This window comes from Mustela lutreola, chromosome 9, assembly GCF_030435805.1.
Source record: "Mustela lutreola isolate mMusLut2 chromosome 9, mMusLut2.pri, whole genome shotgun sequence".
In the NCBI taxonomy this organism is placed as follows: Eukaryota; Metazoa; Chordata; class Mammalia; order Carnivora; family Mustelidae; genus Mustela; species Mustela lutreola.
This window is the reverse complement of record NC_081298.1, coordinates 92949745-92962198: the sequence shown is the minus strand read 5'-3', so window position 1 is coordinate 92962198 and position 12454 is coordinate 92949745. Positions and strand designations below refer to the sequence as shown.

Sequence of the window (12454 nt, the reverse complement as noted above, 5' to 3'; positions counted from 1 at the left end):
GCTTGGGCACCCCATCCTCATCTGCCTTTGCTGGCATATGGAAGACTGTATTTTTCTCTGAGTCTGTGTACTCCATTTTATTGTATTTAATTCTTACGGAAGCCCTGTGGGGGGGGTCGTCCTCCATATTTGTGAATAAGGATGCTAAAGCTCGGCAAGGTTAGCTTAACACACCCAAGGCCTTGCAGGGAAGGATGGCAGAGCTGGGACTGGAACCCAGGGCAGGGCTCCCTTCTGCTCTGCCATAACAGACCCTGAATCAGAATTAGAGAACGGTCAACCCTGCAGCTGAGACACCCTTCTGCTCATCTCCTCCTCCCTGATCCTGAAGGTTCTCCCTGAATACACTGGCTTTTTCCCATGCACAGATATATTGAGATGGTTTTGGAAACTACCCATGAGCATTCAGCCAACACTGGCTTATTTTCCATGATGTCATAGTCCTGAGGTGTTGCTTAGACCCATCAAGCTGGACTTTGCCACTTACGGCCACCCCGAGGGTCACCAGGAGGGACAGCTGAGAGTCCCAGGCTCACTAACCCAAGCTCATTCCCTCGTGGACTGTGAGCTTGGAGTATATTTTCAAGATTGTGCTGAAAACGTAGAGATAGAAAGTGCTTGATTAGGATTAGAAATAGGGTCTCACCCATCTTCTGATATTTGATATAAACACCCTGGAAAATTGAAGGACAAAATTACCATAAACCAAGCTTGTTCGCACACAAAAGGCTTTACTTGGTCTGTGGGCAGGGACCCACCTACAGCATGTTGGAATGAAGCCATTGTGCCCCCCTTCCCTGGCTGGATGGTTGAGGAAGATGTACAGTCCAGTATCTTCATAGATGCCTGGAATTTATATACTGGCAGACATTCTGGCCCAACTCTGTCCTTTAAAGAGCCTAAGATTGAGAGAGGGGAAGTGCTTTGCTAAGGGTGACCCCGTTCATAGGGAACCGTCATCTCTGGGCTCCCTGTTAACCTGTGTTCCCCGTGCCGCAGTGCGTACCTGGCTTCTCCACAAGGGAGAGGAGGTGGCAGCGGACTTTTCTAGCATGCCTGTGTTCTTTGTACCTCACAGGAGAAGCAGAAGCCAAGTGAGGCCAATTGGACCTGGTGACAGGAACTTGCAGTATAGGTCACTTACAAGCTAAGGGACCTTGGGCAGGTTACTTATCTCCTGCCCCTCTACTTTCTCACCTCCAGAATTCAAGCACTTCAGTATCTACTTCCTAGCACTTGGTGTGACTCTCGAGGGAGACTGCAGGGCCCGTAGTCAGCTCTCAGGCCAGTGTTGCAGCTCTGACTCATAGCAACACTGTCAGCCGCAGGGGTCATCCCAGGACAGAATTCCGGACAGACAGAGGGGAGAGCTCGCAAGACCATCCAGACTCCAGTGGTTTTCCCGCCACCACCTGCCACTGGCGTGGAAATGTCTTCCTGCTTAACTTGTCCCGTGTGACAGCTCTGTTGGGGCCAGGGAGTCAGGACCTTAGCCTGTGTGGGTTTGTAACTAAAAGCTGCCGCCTCCCTGCACGACTGGTCTCTTCGCTGTGCATGGCCACCTCTCACCTGCCCCACGACACTAACACTTTCAAAGAGTCTCTCTGGAAGGCTCTCTCCTTGGGTAGCAGGGTCCGGCCTGTGTTTTTAAAAGTGGTGTTCCAGAGGCTGGGTTGATGGAAGAAAGAGCCCTCTGTCCCATAAGCCCATCTGCTCAGGTGATTCATTCCCATGTCACATATTTCTGAACTCTGCCTGCTACCCCCAGAGTATCCCTAATCCTGTCTGGCCAGTTCTTCCACAAATTCCTCTGTGGCTTTGCCTGCCACCCTCTGAAGCAAGTGTCCCTGATGTCTCTGTAAGCAGGGGCCAATGTGAATTGTCACCTCTTCCTTGGAGAAAACCATCGACTCTCTGAAGGCCACCCTCCCTACACGGGAGTGACGGGGGTTGCATGTGTCTGCCTCCAGCCGCAACATTTATGGGTACACTCGCCAGGAGCAAGCTCGTGTCCTGGTCCTACCACACTTCCTCCTTGTCTGTCCCCTGCAGTGTTCTCCTTCTCTCTTCCTAACCAGTTCTGAACCTGAAACCAGACAGCATTGTCCTGTGGATCAAAACCTCTTGCATTTAAAAATACTGATAAAATCCTACAATATTACAGGTTTTGCTATGCACTTAAAATCCTGCCATGCTAGGGTGCCTGGGTGGCTCAGTGGGTTAAGCCTCTGCCTTCAGCTCAGGTCATGATCTCAGGGTCCTGGGATGGAGCCCCACATTGGGCTCTCTGCTCAGCAGGGAGCCTGCTTCCTCCCCCTCTCTCTGCCTGCCTCTCTGCCTACTTGTGATCGCTGCCTGTCAAATAAATAAATAAAATCTTAAAAAAAAAAAATCCTGCCATGCTTACAGATAAACCTTAAATGTTGGGATGCTGCTCAAAAGGGAAGAGGCCTTAGAAGTCATACCAGCAGGCCCTGGGTCCTATGTGACCTGCTCACATGTGTTTTTGTGCCCACACAATTGCTCCGTGTGGGTCCCCTGTAGACCTCAGGCCCACCCACCACTTCCTGAGCTCCTGGCTGTGTCCCCGATGACCCTCCAGCCCTGAGTACAGCAGGAGAGGAAAGGCAGAGGTGGGGGGGGCGGGCGGGTAGAATCCTGGCTTCCCTCCTTCCAGCACCCATACTCTCTTCTGCCCCTCTCTGCCCCTCTCCCCTGCCTGCATTGTTTCTTCATCCTTACACCTCTTTTCAGCACCTCCTTTAAATCCAGTGTATCCTTGATCCAAAAGGGTCTACAGCACCCTCTTGCCCTCCCCTCATCTCCCTGATACCACAACCTCTGCTTCCCTCTTTCACTCAGGCAGTCTGACTTATGGGATCTTAACATGAATGAAATGTACAACTCTTGATTTCTAGGAGGAACGGCTGATCCGAACAGTGGACTGGGTCAGAGCCGGGAAGTAAACACTAGCTGTCATAGATACCAGAGCAAGGCAAGGTCAATGCCACCAGGATTCCCAGGGAGCTGAGCATGCTTCCCCCAGATCTGGGCACCAGAGCTGAGTGTCCACAGAGGAGGAGGTCACCAGGCTGACGGGTGGGAGAGGAGAGAGGGTGTCCCAATCCCATGCATGAGTGAGGGGGCTGCACTGAGGGACCAGGGGAGGGGGGGTGTTGCTGCTCTGTGGCCCAGGGGAGATAAGAGCCCAACACCTCTCAGTAGCAGTTAGGACTGCCCCACCAGTGAACCGGTTTCATGGTGGCTTTGGTCTGTGAACTCACCAGATAAATAGGTCAGCCTCTTTATTGATGTTTTTTCTGTTGGAAACTTTAAGTTCCAAACAGCTGAATTAGAAGCACTACAACACTTGCCCCACCCCCACCCCTGCCAAGGGCAGGTCTGGGTTTCCACTCTTCTCTGTGTGGAGGATCAGCTTTCATAGCTTTCCCCCACCCCCACTACTAACCCTTTTTTCCTTTTTGAAGTCCATGATCCAGGGATTCCCATCTTTATAGCTATTTAAGCAGAAATGTCCTGGCAAAAGCAACACAGAAGGGATTCCTGCCCCAGAAGGAGGTCACGGGGTTGGGGGTGGGGAGGTTGTGGCCAGCGAAGAGAGCCTGTGCCTACAGCCTCCAGGCCCCCATCTGAACTGTGACCACTGCAGGCCGCAGCCGGCCCATCCCCCACAGGTACCCCAGGGAAGGATTTCCTGTTTTGGATGAGCCTCCAAGCCTACCAGGGCCACAGGTTTCTAGAAGGCCCTCACACGGCTTTTCCAAGCACAGGGTTGGCAGTATGGGCTCCTAGCTATACACAGATGAGGCAGCTGGGGGTCTGGATTGCTCACACTCTAGCCCCTCAGAAGATGTGGCTCTTAGTGGGGGAAGTTGGAGGCAGCAAGAAAGCCCCAACAAGCAACACACACCTGCAGACCAGAGAGATGAGGCCTCGAGGCTAGGCTTCTGAATCTGTCTGTTGTTCAGACTTATTTGGAGGTTGTAGCTGGTGAGACACACCTGCCAGTGTTTTGTGACAGGCTATGGTTAGAGGACCGTGAGCGGTGTGATGATGAAACGCTGTCCTGGGCATGGACTTCGCACAGCCTTGAGCTTGAACTTGACTGCAGGAGCTCAGGCAAATTCTTCACCTCTGGAAGCCTCCTGTTTCCTTGCCTGTGAAACCACGTGTTTCCAGAAGCTGGACCTGAAGGCAGGGAATCAAGACTTGATTCACCAGATGGTTACCATGGGTAATCAAGCCTGGTGAACGCCCGAAACTGGGTGCCGGGCCCAGAACGGGTACCTGTCCAGTAAGGGGCACCCCCACACGGTGGGGATAGGGGGCAGTGAAAGAGGTCTGACCCCTGTCTTTTGACCTGAAACCCTCAGGAAAGCAGAGGCCTCTCCTCTCATCAACAGAATTTGTACCTGAACCAAGACTGCAGGGCACTGGGTTGTGTACCATCAGATTTTGCGGGTGTAGAGAGGAACTAGTCTCCATATTGCTCAAAAAACCCAGTGATTTTCATCTGTGGAACGTGGTGATTTTGCAAACTTCAATGAGTTCCCAGAACACCTTTGTGAGCTTGGCAGCTGACGGCTTTATGAGTGAGGAAGAGAGCAGGCAAGGTGACCTGCCCCACAGCTCGGGATAGGGGTGGGGAGGTGACCCCTCCATGGACGCTGGAGAGTGAGCGTCTGTCTCTGCTCTGTCCTGGCTGCAGTTGGACGGTATTTGCTTTCTTGTCCTGGCTTTGCTCAGGCAGCGGTTGATACGGTGACCAGGCATTGTATGGGCTCTGCTTTCGCTGACTGACAGGATATGGGGCCCAGGAGGGAGGGAGCAAGATAAGTCATTGGTTCAGGGACAGTTTGTGACAGGCCAGTAGCGCTTCCTCAGAGTTATGCAAAGAATCCCCGTGCTCTTTATGTTACCACCGGTCACTGGCTGACTTGGGCCCAGAGTGCTTGGTGGCAGTCCCAGCAAAGTCAGGTCATGGCTGGTCCCCAGTGGACAATGTGGACCTGTCTCTGGCAGGAGTCCTCACTTAGACGCTTGATGTGTGGATTCCAGACTTGGCTGTTTAAATATGGCCAGAGGAGGACACCTGGGTGGCTCAGTTGGCTAAGCGACTGCCTTTGGCTCAGGTCATGATCCTGGAGTTGCGGGATTGAGTCCCACCTTAGGCTCCTTACTCAGCAGGGACTCTGCTTCTCCCTCTGACCCTCTCCCCTTTATGTTCTCTCTCTCTCACTCTCTTTCTTAAGTAAATAAATCTTTAAAAAAATAAATATGACCAGAGGAACCCCAAGAGCCATGCTTCCAAAATGATCAGCAAGAAGGAATTGCATGGAGAAAGGCGTTTGAATTTACTTACCCACTTTCTCTCCTCGCCCCCTGCCCCACTCTAGCCCCAGTATCTGGTTCCTGGGCTGTATAAGGGTTTAGGAAATCCATGCCAGACCTCCAGGAAAAGTGGGCCGCTGTTTTGTGATGTATTTTTTTTTATCTCAAAGGCCAAAAGGAAAGCCCTGACCATGATTGTTCTACCTGTGCCTAGTTAAGTTTCTCCCCTGAGAATCAAGGCCTTCTGTGTCTGCACCTGCGTGGAAAGGGGAAGGGGCCCTCACAACCTGCATGCAAGAGTGGGTGCTGGTGGAGCAGTACCAGCACCCACCTCTGCCTCTTTCCTGTGCTGACTTGATTCCGCTGTCTTCCAGGCTAACCTATAGGTGGCGCGGCCTGTGTGTGGCCACCAGGGTATCTTTCTACATTTCAGTTTTAGGAAGTCATTTTAATTTAGTGCATCCTGATTGTGTAACTCCCAAGAGGTTCCTTCTTTATTGGAACTTTACTGCTCTTTCCAGAAACCTCCAGTACTGTAATGGGAGGGCACAGAAAGTCCTCTGCTGGTAGGGGCAGCTTCGTGGGCGTGCACCCTGTGTCTTCTGACGGAGTCCCTACCCTCACATGCTGTGCAGTTGCAGTCTTGAAATTCCTAACAGTTTTTACCCTTGAATTTGTGTTTCAAAAGTGAAGTTCAGTGGGACAGTAGAGAGTGTCCTGGGACTTGGAGCCTCCGCTCCCATAATCCTACCGACTGCCACCTCCCTGCCTTCCCTGAGTGGGTTCTCACCCCTGCCACATTCTGCCCTGGACACAAGAAAAGGTGGTGTTAGCTCCATAGCCTGTTCGGCGGGTGACTAGACAGGGACAAGGCTGTCGCCTGCCCCTGATCTAGATACCCGATGCGTCCAGACACAGACCTTGTAATACCCTTGGGGGTCAGTTATCTGCCTCGGTTGGAGTCTCTGGGAAGAAGAAAGCCCTGTCCAGATGGCCTTGCCCTGACTGGGTCACAACACATCATCCAGCTGCTGTTGGGAAGGAAAACCAGCTGTGGGGGGTTACCTGTGCATGTACACACTTGTCCCTGGGGACCCTGGGCACCCAGGGCTCAGCCTGCCAGGATCCTTACACCTCAGAGATGACGGACACAGCGAAACCACCCTCATGACATGCACAGCAGCCTGAATTACTTAATCTTACTGAACTGTACACATAAAAATGGTGGACAACAGTAGATCTTATGTGTGTTTCATTACAATAAGAAAGAATTACACAGTGTTTAAAAAAAAAAAAACTAAAAAACACCAGAACAGGTAGAGACCGTGGAAGGAAGGAAAAAAATAATATATTGAGTACCTTTAAAGGCACACTTTTTTTTTTGCTGCTTTTTGAATAGGGGTCCAACATTCTCCTTTTGCAGTGAGCCCCCCAAGTTATGTGGCCAGGCCTGCCTTTTGGCCACTCTATAGAACTGCCTGGTCTTTTCTTTTCAGGGGACCTTCCCTCAAGTCCTGAAAGCCTCTTACCTTTCCTCTCTTCTCCCCATGCAGGTCTCCTGTTGGCTGTGTGCCAGGCCCTGGAGAACAGCACGTCTGCCCTGAGTGGTGAGTCCCGCCCCCTCTGGGGGATGGTGCGGGAGTACTGGATGGGAACAGACCTGGCTGGCAGGTGGAGCCTGCCCTCCAAGCTTCCTGTGGGCTCCTGCCCTTTCTGCTCCCGCAGGGCTGTCCCCTACCCCCTGGGTGCCCTTCACTCCAGGGGCCCGGTTGCGCTCCTCAGGGATCTTCGTGGCAGGAGTCGGGGTGCAGGAGGCTGTTCCCCTCCCCTAAGGCTTGTCATCTCCCAGCTCTGTTCAGATAGTCCTTGTGGGCAGGGGTGCTGGAGAGCTCCAGACTAGCCGAGTGTTCAAGCTCACTTAGTAGTGCATCTGTAGAGGAACCCAGATTCCTAAAGCCTGTGTCTGCTTCTGCTTGGTGATCTTTGTTTTGTTATTTTATGTCGTCTTTTATGGCATTTCTAGTAATATTTCCCTTATTTGGGAGATCCTAGATCAACGTATTGGGAGGTTTGGGAAATGCAGAAGGCAGACGTTTCCTGGTCAGAGTACTGCGGATGCATCTACTCTCGAGTTGCTCTTAGCTTTGTCCGAGTGTGCTCCTATTTTTACACGGTTAGTCGTCCTGAGGAAACGATGTTGATTCTTGCTTTTTAAACTCAAGTTTTCAAGCTGTGCATTTCTCCATGTTGCTGAAGGGTCTTGAAATTTATCCTTTTAAAATGTCTTGTCCAGGACACCCAGATGGCTCAGTCAGTCAAGGATCCAACTCTTGGTTTTAGATCAGGTCAGGATCTCAGGGTTGTGAGATCAAGTCCCACTTCGGGCTCCACACTCAATGGGGAGTCTGCTCCAGATTCTCTCCCCGTCTCTCTCTGCCCTTCTTCCTCCCTCCCCCGCCAAGCTTGGGTATGCTCACTTGCTCACGCTCGTGGCCTCAAATAAATAAATAAATCTTTTTAAAAAGGTCATGATGTTCCACTAAAATGGACATGTGTGATTCAATTAAGCGTTCTCCACTGGATATTTATGTTGCCTCCAGTTTAGATTATGATGCTCCCTCTTTGTGCCTAGAAACTTTTCCCTTCCTCCAGATTCTCTCCTCAGGGTATATCTCTGGAAGCATGAATAAATATATTTATGACTCTTGTAACAAATTGCCAAATAGCTCTTCAAATGCAGTGAGCTAACTCTCATGCCAGAAGGTCATGAGTCTGCCAGTTTCACTCTTCCCTTGTTATTCTGGGCGTGTGTTCCCATCTGTTTCTGCGGCGGACCCCTGCTGTATCTCCCTAGTTCTTTCAGGCAGGAAGATGTGTATGGCAAGGAGGCATGCAGTTCTCACATATTCATAAACCCTCTAACCAACCACACAGTGTCCCTGGTACTTTGCTCTTCTCCTCTTCCACACCTTTCGTTCCAAACCCACTGGAGGGGATGCAGCCGCTCCTGCCAGCACTTCTGTGGCCCCACGCTCTCCCCCTTGGAGCGGTTATCCTTGATGCTGTTGGACCCTTAAGGTATCCAAGCCACCTGGTGGCTCATGATGCCACAGATGGAAATAACTCCCTTCCTCCGTGTTTTGCTCTGCTTAAGGGTGTGCCTGTCCCAGAGCACCGATGCTGGGATCCGGGCTCTGCCAGAGCTGCCGCTTGTTAATTACCTCCCCCGTCACAAAGGGCTCAGATGTGAATATACTAGGGGTAAAGTGGGGGCATTGGATCATGACCCTACCACGCTGGTCCCAGAATTGTCGCGTCTCCCTTCCTAGGATGCGTTTGCCCCCAGGTGCATCCTTAGTCCCTCCCCCACCTCAGTCCGCACTGGAGGCGAAGAGCCAGGTTCTCTACTGAGTCACTTGCAGGTGGTAAGTTGCAGTGAGGCCAGATGCTGGCATTGCCATCCAGTGAGGGCAGATGCTGATGCAGCCTGGCGCCCTAGTCACTCTAACCTTTTCCCAATCTTCGTCCATTCATACAGACAAGAAAGGCCTGGAGGGGTGTCCTCCCTCAGTTTCTTTCGTCAGGTGTGGCTCCTGCCAGGGCCCTTTGGGGTTTCCCAGTCTCTCCTGAGCAAACGTGGGAAGACCTGCTGTATTCATCCCAGAATGACTGTCCTTGCTGTGCTAGTGATCAGCTTGTGTTCCGTCTTTCTGGACTTGCTTCTATGAGAATGTCTCTGACATCAACAAGTACCTGATGTTTGTTCTTCCTCTTTATGATAGACCCTCCCAAAACTCGTCACGCCCTCCTGCATTGCACGTTACCCTGTAACAGGCTGAGGGCTGCTCTGTGGCCCAGTGTGGCAGGTGAGGGCAGGGGCAATGCCATGACATCTAGCGTGCAGGGCACCTTGAGATCCTAGAGCTGATTGGAGGTCTGTGGAGAAGGGATGTGGGCTGTCTGACTGGCCTCTGTTTGATAGGTCACTTGGCTATGGGACTTGGGCCCTAGAGAAGTTGATGGAATATCTCTCTCCCATTTTTACGTACTCTCTACCCTGCCCTATTGGACCCAGACAGGAGTCCAGAGAGAGCTGGGCGAGGAGGCAGGCCCACATGGCAATGATGGTGTCAGAGCCACCTCTCCAGGCGCTAGGGCTTTGCACCTGAATCAGGCTTGTTTGTCTAACTTCCTCTTCCTCTAGGGTGACCTTCCTTCTCAAAGACTCCTTGGGCCCTGGGAGGCCTTGACGACCCCCACTCTGTCCCTGCCAGACATAACTGAGATCCTGCTGTGGGTGCAATACAAACTGGGGTCCACCCCACCAGCCACACTCACGACCCCCAAAGATTGCGTATTGAACTCCTGCCTAGTTCAGTAAGTGAAACCATTTGCTACTGTGGACTAATGGGAATCTTCATACACAGAAAAGAAATACTAGCGAAATCAATCCCCATAGACCCATCACCCATTAGCATTATCTGCCATTCTTCTTCCCTCTATTCTCAAACCATTTTGATTTTCTCCCTTTGCTGGGATATTTTAAAGCAAAGTCCATTTCACTTGAATGTTACTTATAGCTCACAGATAAGGACTTCAAAAAACAAAACCATAGTCACACCAACAGAAGTAACAATAATCCTTTCTTGTTAGATCTTAAATTTGGAGGGTAGATGCTGCTGCATTCACTATTCTGTTGTACTTCACTTAATTTGCGTTTCCTTTAATGCTTTCATCTTTTGCTTTCTACTTACATTTCCTTTTGGGTGAACACTGTTTTTGTTAAGTGAGCTCCTTTGTAGATGGAGTGACTGACGTGCACATCTGAATCCCTCCTAACTCCTTATTCTCTGGATGTGGGGGGGCTCCCTCACTAAATCCCAGAACTGTTCATTTAGGTATAAAGTTGGGTTGTTATAGGGGCCCCTGGGTGGCTCAGTGGGTTAAAGCTTCTGCCTTCAGCTCAGGTCATAATCCCAGGGGCCTGGGATTGAGTCCCACATCAGGCTCCCTGCTCAGCAGAAATCCTGCTTCTCCCTCTGCCTTTCCCCCTGCTCATGCTCCCCCCACCTTTCTATCAAATAAATAAATAAAATATTTAAAGAAAAAAAAAAAAGGATGGGTTGTTGTAGGACAGAAGCTATACAAGGTTTTATCCATGACATGAATATGCAGGTCTTTTCACTCTAAAGGTTGAAAATGAAAGAATGAAAAACAGTAATGGATATAAGAAGGTTTTGATACATTCTTAAATTCTAGTACTAGAGCATAGGCACACTCAGGATTCAGCTCTAATGTTTTGATGGAGTAGCACAGAGGGAAAATTGTAAACTCCATGTACCAGTCAAGGGTGGCACATGAACTTAGGGAACATGGGGCTGATCCCATGTGGTTTTCTTGTGCTTTTGGAGAAAAAAATTCCATGATCTTATTACTTGAAAGTTGCCTTTGGCCTTTCTTGTTGAGGTTTCATTGTTTTCTTCCAGTCTTTCCCTCTCTCAGAGCTCCAAATGTGAAGAGTAAGTTATGCCAGAGGCATAGGAAACTAGCATATTGTCATCAGTAAAGGCTTTTCAGACATCCACTTTGAGTGGGACACTGGAGAGATACATGCCTTGGGCTGGAGGTCAGGAATCTGGGGATTGGGCCCAGCTGGTCTGTTTTTGCCGAGCCCCTGGGCAAGTTGTCCATCTGTCTCCTGTGTGGATCTGAGTTTCCTCATCTGCTGGACTTGAATCAGGAAGAGCCTATAAGGTTTTTCACATGACCACTCTGATAAATTGGTAGAGATTGCTTGGTAGGCTTTGTTGAGAAAGATTATAAGGCTGCCTGCAGGCTCTTAGGATATATGGCCATGACCCATGGGTGATGCCTGCCATGGACTCTAAGTAGAGAAGCACTGGTGTGATGGCCATGTGTTTCATTTTCTTGGAATCAGATGCTTTTTTACACTTAGGTTCTAAAATTCTAGTTCCTGGACTTCTTTCAAGACACGTCTCCAAAGGCAGGAGAAACAAAAACAAAAATGAACTTTTGGGACTTCATCAAGATAAAAAGCTTCTGCACAGCAAAGGAAACAGTCAACAAAACAAAGAGGCAACCCACTAGATGGGAGAAGATCTTTTCAAATGACACTGTAGACAAAGGGCTAACATCCAAGATCTATAAAGAACTCCTCAAACTCAACACTCAAAAAACCAGATAATCAAATCCAAAAAATGGGCAGAAGACATGAGCAGGCACTTTTCCAAAGAAAACATACAAATGGCTAACAGACACATGCAAAAGTGTTCATCATCATTAGCCATCAGGGAAATTCAAATCAAAATCACACTGAGATACACCCTTATACCAGGTAGAATGGCAAAAATCGACAAGGCAAGAAACAACAAATGTTAGAGAAGTTGTGGAGAAAGGAGAACACTCTTACACCATTGGTGGGAATGCAGGTTGGTGCAGCCACTTTGGAAAACAGTGTGGAGGTTCCTCAAAAAATTAAAAATAGAGCTACCCTATGACCCAGCAATTGTACTACTGGGTATTTACCCCAAAGATAAAGATGTAGGGAAAAGAAGGGCCATATGCACCCAAGTGTTCATAGCAGCAATGTCCACAATAGCCAAAATGTGGAAAGAGTCGAGGCGCCCTTCAACAGACGAATGGATAAAGAAGATGTGGTCCATATACACAATGGACTATTACTCAGCCATCAGAAGGAATGAATACCCAACTTTTGCATCAACATGGATGGGACTGGAAGGGATTATGCTAAGTGAGATAAGTCAAGCAGAGAAAGTCAATTATCATATGGTTTCGCTTATTTGTGGAACATAAGGAATAAGATGGAAGACATTAGAAGGGAAAAATGAAGGGGAAGAAATTGGAGTGGGAGAAGAACCATGAGAAACTGTGGACTCTGGGAAACAAACTGAGGGTTTCAAAGGGGAGGGGCGTGGGGGAATGGGTGAACCTGGTGATGGGTATTAAGGAGGGCATGAATCTCATGGAACACTGGGTGTTACACACAAACAATGAACTATGGAACACTACATCAAAAACTAATGACGTACTATACAGTGACTAACACGACACAATAAAAAAA

General features: G+C 49.6%; 1 protein-coding gene across 1 annotated transcript in view; it reads left to right on the top strand.

The window, feature by feature from the left end:
- Positions 1 to 12454, top strand: part of TGFA (transforming growth factor alpha) — a 105988-nt gene that overhangs the window by 29185 nt on the left and 64349 nt on the right. Inside the window, exon 2 of the mRNA XM_059187988.1 lies at positions 6906 to 6959. Coding sequence (XP_059043971.1) covers positions 6906 to 6959 — 54 coding nt within the window. The remainder of the gene's footprint in view (positions 1 to 6905; positions 6960 to 12454) is intronic.